Source organism: Chaetodon auriga, chromosome 4, assembly GCF_051107435.1.
Source record: "Chaetodon auriga isolate fChaAug3 chromosome 4, fChaAug3.hap1, whole genome shotgun sequence".
In the NCBI taxonomy this organism is placed as follows: domain Eukaryota; kingdom Metazoa; phylum Chordata; class Actinopteri; order Chaetodontiformes; family Chaetodontidae; genus Chaetodon; species Chaetodon auriga.
In genome coordinates this window covers 6,369,782-6,389,721 of record NC_135077.1, presented here as the reverse complement: position 1 = coordinate 6,389,721, position 19,940 = coordinate 6,369,782, and the positions used below count along the sequence as shown (strand labels likewise).

General features: G+C 41.9%; 3 protein-coding genes and 1 non-coding gene across 10 annotated transcripts in view; 2 read left to right on the top strand and 2 right to left on the bottom strand.

The window, feature by feature from the left end:
- The window catches only part of LOC143319037 (nucleosome-remodeling factor subunit BPTF-like), a 44,726-nt gene extending 41,004 nt beyond the window's left edge, over positions 1–3,722 (top strand). For 4 of the 6 annotated variants that reach the window (XM_076727602.1, XM_076727601.1, XM_076727598.1 and 1 more), the window contains one exon: positions 1,396–3,722. In XM_076727602.1, the coding sequence (XP_076583717.1) occupies positions 1,396–1,432 (37 nt within the window). In that variant the 3' untranslated portion in view covers positions 1,433–3,722. Of the gene's footprint in view, positions 1–402; positions 1,128–1,395 lie in introns of those variants that run through there. The other 2 variants (XM_076727600.1, XM_076727599.1) reach the window with 1 other exon arrangement.
- A 3,688-nt stretch (positions 3,723–7,410) lies between these two features.
- LOC143319753 (uncharacterized) lies at positions 7,411–13,158 on the bottom strand. Its single transcript, XM_076728945.1, has 5 exons — positions 13,058–13,158; positions 11,621–12,289; positions 10,563–10,649; positions 9,654–9,845; positions 7,411–9,256 (listed from the first exon to the last, which is right to left on the bottom strand). The coding sequence occupies exons 1-5, from the start codon at positions 13,128–13,130 to the stop codon at positions 9,069–9,071; spliced, it is 1,209 nt and encodes a 402-aa protein (XP_076585060.1). The 5' UTR covers positions 13,131–13,158; the 3' UTR covers positions 7,411–9,068.
- A 1,159-nt stretch (positions 13,159–14,317) lies between these two features.
- Positions 14,318–14,390, bottom strand: trnar-ccg (transfer RNA arginine (anticodon CCG)). Its single transcript has one exon. It is a non-coding gene; the product is annotated as a tRNA-Arg (tRNA).
- A 328-nt stretch (positions 14,391–14,718) lies between these two features.
- On the top strand, positions 14,719–19,928 carry LOC143319985 (importin subunit alpha-1-like). 2 transcript variants are annotated; one of them, XM_076729309.1, is made up of 11 exons: positions 14,719–14,762; positions 15,081–15,192; positions 15,303–15,443; positions 15,975–16,063; positions 16,262–16,530; positions 16,876–16,970; positions 17,331–17,594; positions 17,804–18,037; positions 18,487–18,669; positions 18,911–19,060; positions 19,673–19,928. In XM_076729309.1, exons 2-11 carry the CDS (start codon positions 15,100–15,102, stop codon positions 19,757–19,759), a joined length of 1,605 nt encoding a protein of 534 aa, XP_076585424.1. In that variant the 5' UTR covers positions 14,719–14,762; positions 15,081–15,099; the 3' UTR covers positions 19,760–19,928. The 2 variants fall into 2 exon arrangements, with proteins under 2 accessions (XP_076585424.1, XP_076585425.1); XM_076729310.1 differs by lacking the exon at positions 14,719–14,762 and having other exon boundaries at positions 14,900–15,192.
- Positions 19,929–19,940: the final 12 nt, after the last annotated feature.

Genomic DNA, 19,940 nt, shown 5'->3' with positions numbered 1-19,940 from the left:
GCTGATCTTCATGCAACAAATAGGCCCTAATAACTCCACTCTCTCTCTCTCTCTCTCTGCCTGACGCTCACCTCACTGCATTGCCCTCGCTGCATGCTGTGATCGCTTTGGGTGGATGCACACTACAAGATTTTTAGCAGCAGGTTGATTCGCACATATAGCGCGACTTTGGCTGTGCGTCGATGTGGTTATTTGATTTGACGACGAGTTGAGGTGCAGGCAGTGAGAGCTCAGCCTCGTCTCAACACACGTGGAGTTCCTTTGATTATTTCAGCTCTGATGTTCGATGAGTTCGGTGATCCTTGTGGTTTGCATCCAGCTTTATGTGCCTAAAACAGTGATGTGCTTCACCCGCCTGTATTTACACCATCCATTCTCTCTCTCCCTCTCTCTCTCTTGCAGATTGTGATGTCAAACTCCTGGGTGCCGGGGTCACTCTTAAAACAAACAAAAACATAATTTGCTATCACGGATGTTGCTGTTTTTACCTGTTTAAAACAGCGTTAAAAAAAAAACTTTGTAAGAAAGTGCATATATTACGTCACACTGTAGGTGTGATCCTTTTTTATTTTAGAAGCAAAGGAAAAAAAAAAGTTTCTACTGTCTAATATAGGCAGCCATGTTGGTAACACAAAGCATTCAAGGGAAAATGTATTTTCGTACACTTCTTGCAACAGATGACTGATATTTTGTTTATGTTTGAGCTGGATATAAGACAAAATATAAAGTTTGTCAGTCTCTTTCTTGAGGAAAAAACAAAAAAAACGCCGTTGATTTTGATTGTGAAATCTGACTTAAGGTCCACACACATACACACAGATAACTTATCTTTTAATTTGACACAACTGTTGTCATCATTTTGGTCATAACATGCTGCAGCAGAACATTTTTACCTCATTTCTTAGCTGAGATTTATTTTTTTTTTTTTAAAGCATGCAACATTTATTAGTTTCTTTTTATTGGCTGTACCTATGTATAATGTTATTTTATGTGCATATTATATCTTTTTGTGAAGGACTATTTTTATGTTCTAAAGGAAATAATGGTAGGATCTGTAAAGATAGATTGGAGAAAAATGTAGTTTAGCTTTCCTCTTCTAAATATGGCAAGCTTGACGGTCTCCAGTAAAAAAAAAAAAAAAAAAAAAAAAAGTCATTGTATATACATTGTTGGGCCGACATCACATCATACACTTCAATAACCTTTCACCAACATGGCTGCTTGGTCTCTGTCAAAGTGTCTGACCCACTGGCATCCAATCCATGTTTTTTTTTTTTTTTTTTTGTATTTCCTCTAGTGCATATTTTTGTCATATTGTAAAGCTTTTAATAAAAAAGGAGACAACAACAAGTTTTCCAACTGCTTTCTTCCTCCTCTCTTTGCCCGTCCCTGTAGGTCTCATAACAACAAACTACAATCAGCAGCCTCTTAGCTCCCTCCTAAAATCAAAAAGACAGGCCTTGTGGTTCCTCTGAATGATTAAGCCCCCTGGTCCCAAGTCAGGCTCAGCTCGCCCAACACCTCCACTGCAGCGCTAAAGGAAGAGACACCACCAAGAGACACTGGGAGACGTCCCACCTTTGGACCGAGGGCAGGGGTGGCCACGGACTCTGTCTGCCAGCCTGTTTCATCTCAACCCGCCGTTCCTACCAGTGCATCCCATCCATGAGAAGAAAGCTCCAGATGGGAAACGAGGAGGAAGTTGATAAGTTGGCTGGTTGCATGTTCAGTGGCAGTCTGATCTCATGGCAGCAGCAGACTCTTAAAGAGTTGTGTCCATTCTGTAGCCGATCGCCGTTTCTGTTCATCCTGCTAGTGTCAGCTTTGATCTTCCCACCAAGAGGTATAACTCATTTCATCCTGTCACATTTTCCGAAGACACAGACATCCCATTGACCCCTGCCTCACGTGGAAAGGTCAAAATGAAAACTGAGATGCTGAATGCTTCACATGTGACTTAACGCAGAAGCTGCAGGCATCGCATCCGCGGACATTAACCTGGAGTTCATTCTTCTCACATTTAACGACTGTATGTTTAGAAGCAGCATTTTATTGGTGCTGTAGGAAAAAAATAAGCCCATTGAACCCAATTTTCTGATCACTTTCCAGCTTTCACACCCATCTCCACTGCACCCAGTTGTGTTGACTAGACCCTCAGGTGTGTAGCCCTGCATGAAGCTTGAGCCAGCCTCACAAAACCCACACATCACACTGGACTGTCCGTCAGTGGTTCATTTCACTGTACATTCCCTGATACAATAGCCCCGTGCTGAGGTGCTCCATTTATAACAGAGGCGAGATTTCTGAAAAAAGTAGTCAGGAGATGAGTTTTCCGTCAGATTAACATCACCACATACGGGCGGAGACAGCACTCGTTCGAGTAATTCAAGGGGTCTTCATTTTGTCTGGGGTCTGTGCTACTTTCATGACAGTTTCCAGAGGGAAACACCCAGCACAGGCCGTCCCACCCACCACATCCTGCCCCTCTTCTGACCTTTTTCCATGTTGTCTTGTGAAGAATGTTAACCAGCTCTGTGGTCCTTTAAACTTGACCTTCTGAAGGACAAAAGGTCAAGAAGGAAACAAGACTGTTACGCTTTCAGGGGAGGTGAAACGTATTTAAGGCTTATTTAACCCATGTGTACTGTACCTCCCTCCATGCGCACACTGTCTGCTCAAAGCTCTTGTTTCTGTCAATGGCTGAGTCTCTAAGTCTCTCTCCTCTTATCTATCGGCCACTTCTTCCAGCATATTTCATTGAAGTTGACAGGTTGGCTCACATATGTCTCTCAACTCGCCCTCAAAGCATGGTTAAGTAATTGGATAATGGACTTTTCCACTCAGCAACAACTCAGTTATGTTGCGGTCTGCGGCAGCATGTCTGGGAGTTAACTTTGAGTGGGGACTGGGGAGTCTTTGTACAGTGGGGTTTGTATGAAAATTTTATAGCAGCATTTTTAGCGTATTTGGGAACATTTTTGTAATCTGTGATTATCAGTTTTGTAGGAGGGAATCCACCATAAGACACAGTTAAAGTTGTCTTTAAGTTGTTAAAAAGTGTTGAAAATTAAGCAAATTTCTCAGTTTCAATCATATGGTTTTGTTTGTTTCGTCGTTTTTGTGTGTATAAGCAGAGTTGAGAGATATTGTAGCTTCTGTCTTCTTTCCTGTGTTTGTGTGACTTTCACACAAATGTCTGTCATTTTGTAATCTGACGATGACGTGTTTCATCCACTGTTTGTAATCTCAATTGTATATTATGGCTGTCCAAATATGTAGAGATAAAAGATTTTTAGAGCAGTAGAAACTTTTATTTTTCACTCTATGAACCAGCAACTAAGCCCACCTGTATATTTTAACTGTCTATTTTTTCTCTTTCATTGGAGGTGAACTCTACATTTAGGTGCCCTTTATATTAAAAGTGCTGCATATTGTGAGCATAAAGGTTTTTGGATGGGGGTAGTTGACTCTTGTTAAGAGTTGTTCTTTTTTTTGTAAGAAACCAACCAGTTCAGCATAACTTCTATATGGACATTGCATCTCTTGTATTATTTATTCATATCAATGAAAAGTTCTCAGTTTTTTGAGTAATGTTGAAGAAACGTAACTGCAGATAAAAAGTACTCTATGTTTTTAACAGATTGTGGCAACTCCGAAGAGATTCTCTTTTCTACTTGATAGGACATTTCATCCTAGGTAATAAAGTAATGTTTTTGACACCAGTTTTCAAAAGAGTTGTGTTTTCTTTCTCGTCACAGACACACAGGAGAGCAGTTCACCTTAACTCGTCACATGTGGCTATCCAGGCTTTGTCACTCTGCACTGAACTGATATTCAGCTTTTACACATTTCATTCATTAGAAATAAATCGATGATAAGAAATCAAAATCGATGTCACTTACGTACATCAGCTGGTCCAAAGCTCAGCAGCAGGGATGTTTTGCTAAAGCAGGACAAGTGGAAATTATAATTGCTGAAACAGGATGAAATAAATCCATAGACCCTTTGTGGCCGGATGTGGTGGAAATAATAACATCTAATAGTATCATAATTTTGTTGGAAGAAATTATCTGTCATTCGTTTTATAGAGTTTTGGTAGTTATGTAAATTCGTCAAATTTGATGCATTATGAGGCTTAAATTTGATCTATCAATGAGCATCACCTGCTTGGCAGTGATAGCAGATACCTTTAGAGTGACGCATTGTGGGGTATCCCTGCGGTTTAGGGCTGAAGAGCCCGACCATGAACTGCAACGTTCCTGATTCAAGTCCTGCTGTGACTCTTGGTGCATCTCTGTCACTCTCATTCCTGTCAACTCTGCTGCTGTCTTAAATGAAAGACCGAACATTTTCCTAAAATGCTCAAGAAAATGATTTATTATCTGCCCAAAGGGAAGCATAGTCAAGGCAAACCTTGGGACCCGACACAGTACAGACTTAATGGCTTCCTGCTATCTTCTCCTTTTGACATTGCTACTATTTATCACTTTACATGTAATAAATGTGTTGAAGACAGTTTAAGATGAGGGAAAATGCATCACTTTTTCCTTTTTATTTTAACTTTTAGATATGCTAGCAGCCTGGCTCTGGGGCTGACAGTGTTGGTCTGTCAGTGGGTCGGTCCACCACTTTGCTCCAGACTGAAATATCTCAACATCTATTTGATGGATTGACATGAAATTTTGCACAAACATTAAATTCCCGGAGGGTGATGATCATGACTTTGGTGATCCTCTGACTTTTCCTCTAGTGTAAGCATGAGGTTCACATTTGTGGTTTTGAGTGAAATGTCTCAACAACTGTTGGATGGATTGCTGTGAAATTTTTCAACACACATTCAAGCCTCAAGATAAACTGTAATCACTTTGGTTATACTTTGGTTTATGAGCAAATACCTGCAAACTACCGACATTCCCTCAGCCTCAGCTGTTCTTTGTGTTCAGTGCTAATCAGCCAATGATAGCATCAACATGCTAAACTAAGATGGTGAACATGGTATGAACATTATACCTACTTAACATCAGCGTGTTCGCATCATTACCATGCTGACTTTAGCGTTTAGTTACGCTAGCATGGCTGTAGAGTCTTTGTCTTGTTGAGACTTAAATTAGGTCAAATACCAGGAAATAACTGCTCGGCTTTCTTCATAATGAGACAGCTGTTTGTCCTCGAGCAATGTGTCAAAAGATAATTTGGCCTTACAGCTGAAAAGTTGCAGAATTTTTGAAAACTTTCTCTTGCGAAAACGTACGTTTGCCCGTGTCATGTGGACTGAACTGTTTTGGTGCTTGAAATGGGTTTACCAAAGTCTGAGGTTCTTAAAAGCAATGGAACATATGAAAACAATTCAGTCATTGACTGGAACTGTTGTCTGTTCTACTGTTCTAATATAATGTCTAATGTTCTACTTTCACCAAATGTTAGAGGACAGATAAATGCTCTGAATGATGTCTTCATACTGCACATGAAACTTCATGGGATGTTTGCAAATGAAAATGAACATTACCACAGTTTCTTTTTTCAAACCATGTATTGCTGTCTAGAAGAAAAAAAAATATTATTTACAATATTTACATATTGTGCATGTTTTCTTGACCTGATGGCAGGCAGAGATGGAGGTAGTGGTCCTAGCAGCTGTCAGTCATGTTCTGAGTGTTTCTTCTTCTGTCCTTTCCTCCCCAAATCTCTCCCATTTCGCAACCCTACACTTCAACAGAGATATCCAGTCATTTTACATTCAATATAAAATCACTCACATAAATAAACAAAATTCTACGGAAGACAAAGGCTGCACAAAACAAAACAATATGATAAAATAGTCAATGGCCAAAACATCTGTTCTCCTACACTACACTTTGTAAGTGAAGCTCCCTTTAACAATGGAAATAACTTTTTACAGAGTAAAACTTTACTAATGAACAGTCATTTTTGTCAAAGTTCATGACTTTTGATACACAAATCAATTTTACAGCATTTAGCCAAGATGGTCACATTTAAGCATTAAAATAAATGCACTTACCTATTGTCAAATAGGCATTTCAGCTCCATAAAGCGGGTCCATTTTTCAAGTCTCTCCGATGTCGAATGAATGAAACTGCATTGTCTGGTGATGGTTAGGTCCTTCATGATTTCCTGAGTGTCCATTGGTCAGTTTCATACAAAATGCAGTGGGACACAGAGATCCACCTATTAGGCACAGTGAGAGGCAGATTGTGCTCTCGTCTCTGCGCCATGTCGCCACGAGTCAAATACGAACTCCTGAGAATAAACACATGGTAGTGGAGAGTCTACAGATTTCCGGCAACATTTGACTGTATTTCTGTGCTTTATTATTACAGAGATATTCGTAGAAACACAGCGAGAAGGATCCCCATTAGAATCATATGAATGAGCTTTTCTGAACAAACACTTTAAACAATGTGCTTACATGGTGTATTTTATTAAATACATTTGCGCTCAATCAAGTGTCAACAAATTCACTTCTTACTAACACAGAGACTGGGAGGAACAGCAGAGGCCCACAGCTCATTTTTGCCCAGGGCCACTTATTAAATGAATCCGGCCCTACACACCAAGTTCAGTCCTCAGTTTAACCACGTGCCCAGTACCTGGAGCTTGAAGCGAAACGTACTTGTGAGCACTGAAGGACAAGGTCATGACACCCGACATGCTCACACATCTCTTCCTGTGATCAAATTACCAAGACGACACATGAAAACCACTTCCAAGGTTGACCTTTCACTCTCCTGTCACACCCTTCTCCCCCACCTCCCTCTCTAACCTCCACACTCAAACCACTAAATGAATCCAGAGGCTTGCATGGACGCTGAGAACACCGCAGATGACCACAAGCCCTGAGTGGTTTCAATCCACCACCCTTGCCTCTTTCTCTCACTCCCCTCTTGTGGCTTGGGGACTATCACACAGGAAGCAACTAAGAGATATTACCACCCCGCCCCCCACCTCCACCACCCTTTCTCTCCCCTTTAACTCTCCCTCCTCCTCCTTTACATCCTCTGCAATGAGGAATGTCCTCCCGCTGTGATAGTAGCCAAGATGTGGAGCAGGCTCCTGTTTCCTGCCCGCCTGCATCTGTTCCCTCCAGCGCTGATCCCAGATAGAGGCTTCCTCGAGCCTGGGAACTGACCGGCCCAGCTGACAGACGGACAGAGGGGCAGAAAAGAGGCTTAGCCCCGCCTGCGTTAGTGTCCAAGTTCCCAAGTCAGTCTCTCTTGCCGGAGGCCAGACAGAGACCGTGGTTGTTAAACTCTAATTAGAGCGTCTTACTTTGGGAGCCCCTTCTCATGCAATCACTGGGAATGATAATGACAATCAATGTTTCAGTCAGTGGGCAGATGTATGCGATAGCGTGAGTGGAGTGGAGACAAATAAATTCCTCACGGGGTCGTTAAGTACAAAACAAATACACATTTTTATTGGGTTTGTGTATAGTAAAGCAATGTCAGCGTTCAGTGCAAATCTTTTCCCTTTCAGAAGAAGCATGAGCTCAGGGTCGTACTACAATCGAGCCTTGGATTTCTGATTAAATAAGAAGCTATCCCTTTAGAGAGACAGACCCAACACCCCCTCTCCTGCTTCAATTGCCTCCCTGTGTCATTTTACATAACCTTCTTTATTTCTCCTCCACCTCACCCCCACCTCCTTCCCTCTCTGATCCTGCTTAAATACTTCAAATACTCCTTTCTGAGCATCGGCCTTGCCAGAGGAGTATGTGTTTATGTGTAAGCAGGAAAGTGCCTTCCAAAAGAGGACGCTGTGACGGAGGCACTTTTCCAAGTCATGTGTCCAGGTGTGGAGAGGATCAGATTCCTGCGATTAAATTTATGGCTTAGTCCCTACAACAACACACCCCCTCCTCATTCAGCAAGATGCCGTTTGATGTCCCAGTCTACTCAGGCAGATATTTCATCGTGGACACATAATTAAAGTTAAAAAAATAAGCTGTCATGACAAGCAAAGGTCCTGTGCTCTCTCTCTTGCTCCCATTTTTCATGTTCCTCCTCCTCCTCCTCCTCCACTGTGGATTGCTGCTGCTTTATCAAACCCTTCATTCCTTCCCTTTGGTCCTTGTAACAATAATAGTGCATTTCCTGCTTACCAATAACAACCACAGTGACAACATGCACAGGGTTGGGTGTTACAAGACAATACTATTCAGTGCAATACAACATTTTGCATTGACATCAATTTAGAAGCATCATCAGTGCACCAATGGGATCAACATAAAGGATCAATTCATGAAATGAGATCCAAGGTTTCTACATTTCCTGAATGCACTAAGAAAGTGGCCAAACTTTGAAATGTTTGTGTGGAAAATGCTTTTCTCATCAATGTTGTGTAAAGGTGCTGTTTTGGACCTTGTATTGAATTGTTAAAAATGGAAGCATGGTTTGAATTTACTCAGAAAAACAACATTAAACCAATGATCTTATCTGTATTATAGGGTTTTGTTGGGAATAAAGAGGCTGGATCTGACTATGTTTCTCTCTCAGCACAAATAGTGGCTTGTTAAACACACATTAATAAGGCAGAAAAATGCCCATGTGAACACTGATGATATGCCCATTCTAGAAGCTAATTCTATGCTAAGTGGAGAGAGGTGTGCTTCAGATAAGCCAAATTTCCTTTTGAAGGTGAGCCAATATTATACCTTTTCAATTTATGGACTTCATGAGCCAGCCATGAATGAATGAGGAGTTTGAGTGGAGTTGCTATTTATAATATAATATAATAATAGAGGGCTGATGGGACAGCCTTCTCTGATGCCCCAAACACTGCAAAATGATCATGGAAAACCCATTTAATTGTCAAAAGCTGCTTGTGTTTTCTATCAAAGAGACCACAAGTCAGTACTTCAGGAACCTTACAGATGAGTTAAAAAGATGACCCAGGATTATGATTCATCACAGCAGTCCATACAAACAGAAATCCATGCTTTCCACAAAATGTCTTCTGTCCTGCACAATACTGAGGGGTTAGTATGATCAGTTCGGGCAAGCTGCAATGTCTCTTCCCCTGCAGCAGGGGGCGATAGTCTAATCTTTGATTCACCTACACCTGGAGCGGGTGGCCTCCAGGGCTTTCTGGTGCCTCCGTTTGTTGAATCGCTTTACGTAGTTGTTGCTTCGCAGAAGGCCGTCTCCGGGCTTCAGTTTACCCCCCAGTAGGTTCAGGAGGTCACTGGGAAGATGGCGCCTCCGGTGGTAGATCTGGCCCATTACTATGTATCTGGTCCCTTGGGAACACAAAGGGGATGTGTTGAAGCGACCGGGGAAAATTGTGCAAATGAGCAGTTTTCATGTTTACACTAAACAAAGTATTTGTTACTGCTTCTGCTGAAGTCAGGAAAACGGAACAACCCACATCACAGCGTTTTGGTGTAAACATATAATAGACTTCTTAATCTATGGGTCTTGACACTTCAATCTCTGCATGTTCCATAAAATACAACTTCTGTCTCAAATCTGATCTAGGTATCATTTTTCATTTTTATTCTTTAATAAACTATTCAATAACTTAGAACACAGTGATTGTTAATAGGTGTAGTTAATAGATGCACTTCCTCAGTCTAGAGTTTTTCTCATCCAGATCTTACTCTTCGAGAGGCTTTCAAGCAACCCTGGTACACCTACCTAGCTTGATGTCGGGGCAGGGCTTGCTGCACCTGTAGGTGTCCAGGACCAGGAGGCGAACTTTGAAGAAAAAGCTGTCTGGAGTCACATAGAGACGGCTCATCTTGTAGAAGCCATCACTGCTCACCATCAGTGTAATCAGACGTATTCCTTTACGCAGCACCTCGATGTCGTGAACGATCCCATTGATAGCTGTTTAAGGGACGTGACAAACATATGTGAAAATGTTTAAAGGTACAACGGAAATTTTAGAGACATAAAGAAATTGTTTGACATGTTTGGAAACATGTATTTGCTTTCTGCCCAGTTTGAGATGAGAAGATTGATACTACCTCGTGTCTGTGTGGTTAATATTAACCTACAGCCAGCAGCTGGTCAGCTTAGCTTAGCATAAAGACTGGAAACAGGGGGAAACAGCTAGCCAGGCTCTGTCCAGAGGTAACAAAAATTCACCTACCAGCATGTTTAAAACTCACAAATGAACACATTAAATCTTGTTTGTTGAATCTGTACAAAAAACATTTCCACTCTTTATGCTAAGCTAAGCTAATCAGCTGCTGGCCATAAATTCATGTTTATTGTACATGAGAGTGGTAACAACATATTTTCCAAGAGGTCAAACTACTCCTTTAAACTGTTACTTCTCTCAAAATTCATGCTTAGCTGATTTTAAGCAGTAGATTAATGAGTTAATTAGTTAATTTCTATCTACATACAGACAGGAATGTGTTCTAAATGTTCAGGGATGTTAATTAAATGACATAATTGACCCATATGCACCGACCAGTACCATAAAAATGCCTGAAAACCACCAGCTCACCAAAACATTCACTTAAAGTTTCCGCTGATTGCATTTTACTTTTGTTTGTCTGCCTCTGATGAACTCTTCGTCTCTCAGTGGATACATACCAAACTCACTGTAGCAGTAATACTCTCTCTCCTCCTTCTCCTTCCTGCATTCGCTCATGCAGAAGGCATCATGTGTGAAGTCGGACTCTGCAGAGAGGAAGACGAGCAGGATGGAGGGATGAGAAGAAGAAAAAGTGACCGTCTGCCATGCCCCACACAGAGCCAGACCCTCATTCCAGCATCATTAGACAAGGACAAGGTTGTCATTACATAACCCAGGCGTCGCATTCCTCTGCATGGGACGGGAGGAGGTGGTATGTGTGATGGGATCATGCAACATTTTCTCTCTGAATTACAATGTCAGAACCTTCTCTCTTCCCTTCACTCCCAAAAGACTGCATAGAAAGGGAGATGCTGATTTGAGGGAAGTGGTTGTAATTAGTGGCAGTGGGTGTTCACTATCAGTGGAAGCGTGAAAACCATCACTGTCATTTTCTGTGCGAACTCGATGACCTCTGTGTGTTTGTGTGTATGATACTGCTGTATGACTGACTGAATTACACATAAGTAAAAACAAATCTATGTATTTTTAGGTATTTCATGGGATATTTTTTCAGTCTTACAGCAGACAGTGGAGAGTGACAGCAAAGATGGAGATGAGGAATGAGATGCAATAAAAGTTCCCAGTCGGACTTTAACCAGGGACTTTGCAGTTACATTTTCGACATGTTCATTCCATAGGCCAGCAGGATGCACCAACAAATTTGGGTTTTTGGGTGGTACAATCCTCTTTGGCCCTTTCTGTGATCAAATGTAATTTTGCAGCAAATACGCACATTAGAAAAAGTAACAAACACAAAAATCTTGTATTTGGTTTGAGTCGTTTGTGGCTGAGATTGTGCAATATCACATTTCAAAGCTCAGACTGCATAGATTATTAGACCTACTGGTAATAAATACTGTGACATTGAGCGTCAAAGATTTTCTCAGATTGCTAAACTCCTACATCATTTCAATCTCTTGAAATATGCAGTCGCAGATGTTTGTTTAAAGCATTACACAGCTCAAGCTCAGTAACAACTCTCGCCAAGGTCGGGATACAACAAATCCGCTCATACCTCGTCTCAGGATGTCAAATTGGTAAAGCAGGCTGGACGAGCGCCGGTTGAAGACCACAGGCGGACGGCTGTTGTTCCGGCTCGCTGCACCGATGCCAGACTGGTAGAGACTGGACTTGCCCGGCCGGTTCTCCTCTGGGTCCAGTCTACGGTTGGAGGGATCCCTGCGTGGGGAAGGGGCTGGTTGGTGTGGCTGAGCCTGAGGCTGTGAGTGGGTTGGACCCCTGGGTCTGGAGTTGGGGTGTCCATCTGGTTCACTCTGCTGAGGAGGACTGACGTTGGACTGGGGGTCCTGGCTGGCTTTCTGCACAGTGCGGTTGTTGGCAGGTGCAGCAGCTGCGGCTCCTGTCAGTGGGGTTTTAGGAAGCAGACCAGCAACTTCTCCTCGGGTTTTCTCGCTGTTGTGCTCCACCAGACGGTCGCTCTTGTGGCCCTTTTTGCTCTTGTTGTGGGGACTGTGGTGGCGAAGGATGGGGGCCAGGTCACTGTGCTTTGGCCAGACTGCGGAGGGTAGAGGATGGAGGGTGAATTTGGCCTCACTGGTCTTGCCGCTCTTCTCGAGAAGTTCGTTGATGGGCAGGGAGGGCTCTTTAACGACTAACCGACTCTGGTTGCTCGGACCTGGATCCACAAAGCTGGTCTGACCCTTTTCTATAAGGGTGTACAGTTCTGGGTTGACACAAACATAAAATTAAGTCAGACATTTGCTTCATTTAGTTATATTATATTATTGTAATGTATCAAAGAACAATAAGTTCTAACAATGGATCATTTAATTTACACGATAACTACGGATGTGTAACTTTCTTTGCTTTAAGGCATAAACTTTGACAAATGTTTGTCTTGTTACATAAGTTGGAGGTTTATCAGTAACTCACATCATGAGAACATGACACTTGATTCTACAGTATGACACTCACTGAGCTGAGCGTGCTGAGTAGGAAATGTCTCACAGTCTCTACAGCTAAAATATTGTTTTTTAAAATTAACCAAAGTCATAAAAGCGCCCAATCCATCAAAAATAGAAATGACGTCAACTGTTACTCACTTAGCATTTTATCTAAATCACATTATATAATTGTTTGGGGATTTGATATTTCCCCATGGGAGTGATGCAGATAAAATGACCTCGGATAAGTGTATCTGAAGGGTTTTTTTTTTTTTTCTTTTTTAATACATATTTTTGACAAATAATAGAATGAGACTGATGTAATGGATATCCAAAGCTACAGACCCCCGTGTCAAACAGCAAATAAATCACCACAGAGCATGTTGTTGTAATATTATACTTTAAGAATTAATAGAACTAATTGAAAAAGGCAACATGCGAAACAAATGAGGGAGCATGTAAGAAAATCAGCTTTTCTCCAACACATACAAAATGTACAAAGCTACAAATCTTTACAATTCTGAGGGATACAAAATGTTTACACTCACCATTGACAACATGCTCCTCTGTCTTGTAAAGAGGAAGCTCGAGAAACAGGAGAAACAGAATAATCCTTGTCATCCTGGACGTTCAGTATGGACACACGTTGAGGTCTGCTACAGGGCTGGGATCCCTGGGATTTTTATATGGGCTGCTCAGGAATGAGATGGGATGGGGTGGAAAAGGAGGTGGTGGGACGTACCTAACACAGAAATAAACACTTTGACAGGACACTCCTTTCATTCATGAATGGATTCAAAAAGACTTCTGTTGTTGTTTGGAATATCAGAGGGAAAATGCAGCTCTGTGTAGATATTCTCTGTTGTTTGCAAAGTAGGATTTTAGAACTAGAGTTAGATTTCCTTCTGGTATCTGGTGTCCAATATAATGTTCAACATGTCCCATGTTGATGGATTACTTTTTTTTAAATCAATTTTATTATTTCTTATCTTGTTTTTCTTTATTTTATTTTGTTTGTAGTTTTTTTATTTTGGACATTAGACAATTTGGTTAACAATATAAAGTAAACTCTACTAGAGCATTTGTGAGCAGCAGTTTGCCTTAATGCCAGGTGGAAGTGACAGTTGACCTGAATGTATTCAGAAACATTAATCTTCACTGCCCTCTGGCGGTCGCGTTGGGGAACTGCAGCACATCATTAAATCTATCAAGCCAGCATGGGTATCCGGTGAGGTCATTGTTCGTGTCCTTTTCCCTGCTGTTCCATGTGTTACACATCTACCAATGTAGTAATATGTCATCAGCTGGCATTTATAAATGGTTTTCACACAGCAGTCGGCGTTCGTCGTTGCTTCATGTGCTTGCACACTGAGACTGGCTCTGACTGACTCTTGAACTGAAGAGTCTTGAGGGACCACCAAAGCTGATGAGTTTTTACACTGGCACTGATTATGTTTTTACACAATCTGGTTTTATTCAATTATGATCTGGTGGTTACAACAAATCATCATTCAAACAGTGCTGTACTGAATAATATCTGCTGCTGCTTTGTCTTGCTTGCGGAATAAGTTGTTTCATGCTGGAGTTAAACTGTGTCTTATTATTAAACTTTTGGCGTTAATAGTTGAGGGTTAAATAATATTGATACCATGCGACTTGGGTACAGCCTGGCTGCCACTGACTTCATTGCTGGTCACATTCAGCTGGTTTTTGACTCTATGGACCGATTACTGACTTTACTGCTTTGCACGATATCCCATCATTTAAATCACTGCAGACACATAAAGTCCTTAAAAGAAAGCTAAAGACGACCCAGATGGGACTCGAACCCACAATCCCCAGCTCCGGAGGCTGATGCCTTATCCATTAGGCCACTGGGTCATTACGTAGTACTCTCTCAAAAATAACATTTATAAAAAATAAAGGAAGAGCGAAAACGAGCTTTCGGGTTGACATTTAACCATCGGATATAGTGTTACACATTGTTAAATTGAGATAATCTTCCCCAGGATACCATAGGTGTTTCAGACATGGCCGCAATTGTCTTCTTTGAGCTCCAGTCGGTCCACAAAGATGTAGCAGTTTTATCTCGCGATACTGACAGTGGTTGCCTGTGACAACGGCCTTGTTGACTGAAGCGTTTTTGGCAAAGGGGCAGCGCTTGTATGCGACTTGACCAATCAGAGGTCAGAGAAACAGGGCGGTATGTGCATGACGTCACATGTATTGAAAAAAAAATACGAGCGAGCGAGGGTAAGTATGTCGCACATTCTCTGTCGCCAAATGTGTATTTCAAATAGATTTGTCGTTACTTCAATTGTTGAACTGTTTGCCTTTAATATGAGTGTATAATCTATGAATTCCAGCGGGTTTTTGGGGTGTTGGTTTGCCAGACATGCTCCGTACGGGCCACATGGTGTTAGATAACCGGCTTGGCTTAAAAAACGAGCGGTCAGTTAACCGCTAGCCAGCTAATTCGCTGTCTGCTAGCTAGTGAACGTAAAGTTAGAACGAAATCAGCCGTTGGTACGGGCGTTTAATCATTAACGTTAAATTGTCACCTTTCGACAGAAACTCTAACGCTGGTGGAATGGCGTGTCTTACTCAACGGTCAGGAATGGCAGCTGCCAGTGACTACGGAGATCGGCTCAACCAGTTCAAAAACAAAGGGAAAGATGTCAATGTAAGCTCTGTCAGTAAGACCTAGCATCAGAACATGGCTTATATAATATAGCTAATCGTAGTATACACTAGATTGTCTGATATTTTTTTTATTGGAATCGATTTCTCAAGGAGCAAAGGCGCAGGAGAGCGGAAGTCAACGTGGAACTCCGGAAAGCAAAGAAAGACGATCAGATCCTCAAGAGGAGAAATGTCCAGAGCCTTATAGACGAGCCAACCTCTCCTCTCCACGAGAAAGATCCCAACGCACAGGTAGACGGCAGCTGATGAGTTCTGGGTCAGCTCTACTGCCCTTTTCACACACAGATGTTGGCTACTTGTTTTGGCTGGGCACAGTATACAGGACGCACCTGAAATAAACAAAACTGATTTAGTTGGCTACGAATCGACAGCCTCCATGCCAAAACTTGACAACCCTAAGTGAAAACATCAAGTTCAGTTGAACTTTAAAAAAGGGATTGGCCTGCAAAGCTTGTTTCCAGTGGCGTGATGGTTTTACCACCTGATTTAAGAGCCACTGTAAATCTTAATTTGTTACCATCTTATGAAAGCTTTGGACTTGGATCGCGTACTTGATAGTCTCAATAACTGCAAACTAGTAGGTCAAAACTGTGTAGCTTTCTTCTTTTGCTTTACAGATGGTTTGCATTATCCTTATCCTTTAGCCCTGACCTAAACGTAGTCAAGGCATGTCTCAGGTAATGTCAAGGGTTATTTTTAACTGCTGTTTGACCCAGGTTTACTTGGCAGATAAGTAATCCTCTTTTGTTTCTGTTGCCACAGCCTCCTCATCACTGGTCTGTGGAGGAGATTGTAGGAGGTGTAAACAGCCAGAATCTAGATCACCAGCTGCAGGCCACGCAGGCAGCGAGGTAAAATCATCTTTAAAACATCTTGGCTTCAGAGTTTAGATGTGCTAATGTAAGGTACTTGTTCCCATCCTTGTTACTGTGACACACAGTCCAGATGACCAAAGACATGGTGGACACTATGTCCCCTGTATTGCCAGTTGAAGTTACTTACCCTTATCCTTGATTAACTCCCCAACCATGTTTTTTCCTGATGTACAGGAGGCTCCTCTCCAGAGAAAAGCACCCACCTATTGACACCATTATTGCTGCCGGCCTGATCCAAAGGTTTGTTAGTTTTCTGGCATTGTCTGAATGCCCCCCCATCCAGTTTGAGGCAGCTTGGGCCCTGACAAACATCGCTTCAGGTACCTCAGACCAGACCAGTGCTGTAGTGGAAGGAGGGGCCATCCCATCCTTCATCAGTCTGGTGACATCACCGCACCCGCACATCAGCGAGCAAGCCATTTGGGCCTTGGGCAATATCGCAGGTATTGTAGACTGACAACACTCAAAATCTCTTTCGGTTTCGGTCATTTGTTTTCTGTTCTGTTCCTCCTCTACTCCATCCTGCGCTGTTCAGTTTATTTTTATATAGCTGTGATGGGAGAATTTGTTGTTGTTGCTGAAAGAAGATCACTGAAAATGTCTTGCTAGTGTGCATGCACTAACCGTGTATGCAGCCTGTTGCAGTTGCTCCTGTTTGTTTTCTTAGTTTTCCAAACTTTTTTTGCTCTATTCTTTACTATACCGCCTGTACTTTTATGACTGACAAACAATTTCCCCTCATGGATCAATAAAGTATTTCTGATTCTAATTGTCCCCAACAAATTTAGGTGACGGATCCGACTATAGAGACCTAGTGATCAAACATGGTGGTCTCCAGCCTCTCCTAGCTTTGCTGGCAGCTCCTGACCTGTCTGTGTTTCCAGTGAGTTTCATCAAACATTATTACACTGCTGGGTTTAAGGGACAGTTTTATTTTGCATGGCATGAAAGCCCTGTTAAGACATAATATTTTCTTGCCGGATATCTACATCCACTCGTTTAGGTGCAGTTGAGACAGACTGCTGCCCACACTTGGCATCAAAATGCCAAGACTTTTATGGTGTAGGCTTCTATTAGTAGGGATGTTGAAATTTGTTGAAAACTGAACTTACTCTGTCTCATTTTTAGAGAGGCCTTTAAATATACTTCAGTCTTGTCAGTATCACAGTATATGTTGCTGTAACTGTCATGTTGTGATTTTGATCTTTTAAAATAACACTTGACTCTTAACCCAACGTACCAGTCTGGCTACCTGCGTAACGTCACCTGGACCCTGTCCAACCTGTGTCGGAACAAGAATCCAGCACCACCTTTGACAGCAGTACAGCAGCTCCTTCCAGCCCTGGTGCGCCTCCTACACCACAACGACAGGGAGGTTCTGGCTGACACCTGCTGGGCCGTGTCCTACCTGACTGATGGCTCCAACGAGAGGATAGAGGTGGTGGTGCAGGCTGGCCTGGTGCCCCGCCTGGTACAGCTGCTAGCCTGTGGGGAGCTCTCCATCGTGGTATGTGGTGTTGCTTGTTTAAATCAAAAGTTAATTGTATGTGTCACATTTAAACCAGCAGTAAGTGCACTGTCTACAGTTCTGATGTTCACTTAGTACAACATAAAGATTCAAAGGAGATACCTTCATTGATTCTAAATGATCACTGTCATCTCTCATACATATTGTGAATACTACAGATAATTGACCTGCACTCGTTCAATTCCCAGACTCCAGCCCTGCGGTCACTTGGCAACATTGTGACTGGGACAGATGAGCAGACCCAAAGTGTGCTGAATGCAGGTGCCCTGGTGATGTTCACCAACCTGCTGCGACACCACAAGCCCAATATCCAGAAAGAGGCAGCCTGGACATTGTCCAATATCACTGCTGGCAAGGACACCCAGATCCAGGAGGTTATTAATGCAGGCCTGGTGCCGATCCTAGTGGAGGTCCTCCAACAGGTCAGAATGCAGGAGCATATATACATTATTACGCTGCTATTATTGCATATATACTGATTGTATGACTATTCAGAGGATGTCTGCTGCACATACATATTTTACTATTTAAAGCACAGAATCATAGAGTTGTCAAATATATTGACATAATAGGTAATAAGATCAATTTTACTTACTTATATATGATTTGCTCTGCTGTTTGTACTTAACTGCCACTATCTACATTCAAGGGACTTACAAACCAGTCATTAAAATTGTTTTCTAATTTAATATAACCCAACCAGTACGGTCACATAACTTTTTCCCAACTTGTCTCCAACCTGCTGTCTGAGGCACTAATTTGGAATGATTTGATTTTTATGCATGAGCTGGCCTCATTTAAATCTTTGTTATCTCTACTATGTGTATGTATGTTTCTCTGTCCTTAAACATCAGATGTCTTTTCTATTTAGGGAGACTACAAGACCCAGAAGGAGGCAGTGTGGGCTGTCACCAATTATACCAAAGGTGGAACTGTAACGCAAGTGGCCTACCTGGTCCATTGCAATGTGCTGGACCCTCTGCTCAACCTGTTGACAGCCAAAGACAGCAAATTCATCATGGTCATCCTGGATGCAGTCTATAATATTTTACAGGTATATTTACACGACGCAGTTGCTGTCTTTGCAATTGAGTTGCTCACAGCGAGTTTGTCTTCATAATGAAATCAAAATGCAGCAAATGACACTCTGTGCCATGTGTCAAGTAAGGCTCTTCTGCAAGGAGACATTTGTTTTGATCTCAGTCACATTATTGAGTGACACTCATAGACTCTTGAGTGGTCGCAGGTTCATCTCTTGGTGTGGGAACTAATGATTTCTTTTCCTTTTTCCGCAGATGGCATACAAAACTGGTGAGATTGAGAAACTGTGTCTAATGATTGAGGAGTTGGGTGGTTTGGAAAAGATTGAGGCTCTGCAGTCCCATGACAACGAAGCTGTCTACAAGTCCTCTTTCAACATCATAGATAGATTCTTCTCTGAAGAGGTGAGTGTTTCTGACTAGCTGCACAGAAATCACAGCTAGATTTGGATAGATCAGTCCAGTAGCTGAAAGTGGACTATCCAGAGGACTTTGAAGAATGGCTGAGATAATGAAGACCATCATCAGCGCCAATGTTGACAACACCTGTTGGGATTTATTGTATATGAATGCACCTTGAACTGGGTAGTTTGTTACAGTTGTGATATTAATGACTTCCTTAAACAGTGCAAGCTCAACACAAATATGGAGAGAATTACAAGACTGCTAAAAAAAAAGTACAACTACATTGTCGATCGTATGATTCATTGACCAGCAGTCTTGGCAGAGGCAGCAGGGTGAAAGAAGTTACTTGTGTGATTAGTCCTTGCTACTTACTGTTGGCAAAGAGTAAATGTGGGGTGTGGTGCAACGTACAGTAGTCTGAGCTTGATGTCTTCAAGATCATACAACTGTACTACAGTGCTGATTTTAATGTTTAATACTAGTTTTGCTTTTCCTGGTCAGATCACTGGCTGAAGGCTTTCAGAATAAAACAGATTTGCTTACATGATCTTCCTTTAATGTGTCACTGTTATCATCTAATGCTTCTCTCCTCCTGTCCCTCTTGTCTTTCAGAATAACGATGAGTCTGTGGTTCCCGAAACCACTGCGGAGTGCTACACCTTCCAGATCCCTGAAGACCAAAGCACTTTCCAGTTTTAATATGTCCAGCTTGCTCTTTGTACCAACAAAAAAGACATTTTTTTTTAACCTTGTTCATATTTTTGTATTTTTTTAGACATTTCAACCTTGTGCATAACAGTACAAGAACAAAATATCCCAGTTTTAAAGAAATGTTTGTAAATAAATAGTATTCATGAAAATGTTTCATAATTGGGGGTGT

Excerpts from the sequence above, each read along its gene's own strand:
- LOC143319985 (XM_076729309.1), top strand. The coding sequence starts at position 15,100 with ATGGCGTGTCTTACTCAACGGTCAGGAATGGCAGCTGCCAGTGACTAC. Across the intron at positions 16,064-16,261 it reads CAGGCCACGCAGGCAGCGAG|GAGGCTCCTCTCCAGAGAAA; the intron begins GTAAAATCATCT and ends CCTGATGTACAG. Across the intron at positions 18,038-18,486 it reads TAGTGGAGGTCCTCCAACAG|GGAGACTACAAGACCCAGAA; the intron begins GTCAGAATGCAG and ends TTTTCTATTTAG.
- LOC143319753 (XM_076728945.1), bottom strand. The coding sequence starts at position 13,130 with ATGACAAGGATTATTCTGTTTCTCCTGTTTCTCGAGCTTCCTCTTTAC. Across the intron at positions 12,290-13,057 it reads AGAGGAGCATGTTGTCAATG|AACTGTACACCCTTATAGAA; the intron begins GTGAGTGTAAAC and ends GTGTCAACCCAG. Across the intron at positions 9,257-9,653 it reads CTGCCCCGACATCAAGCTAG|GGACCAGATACATAGTAATG; the intron begins GTAGGTGTACCA and ends TGTGTTCCCAAG.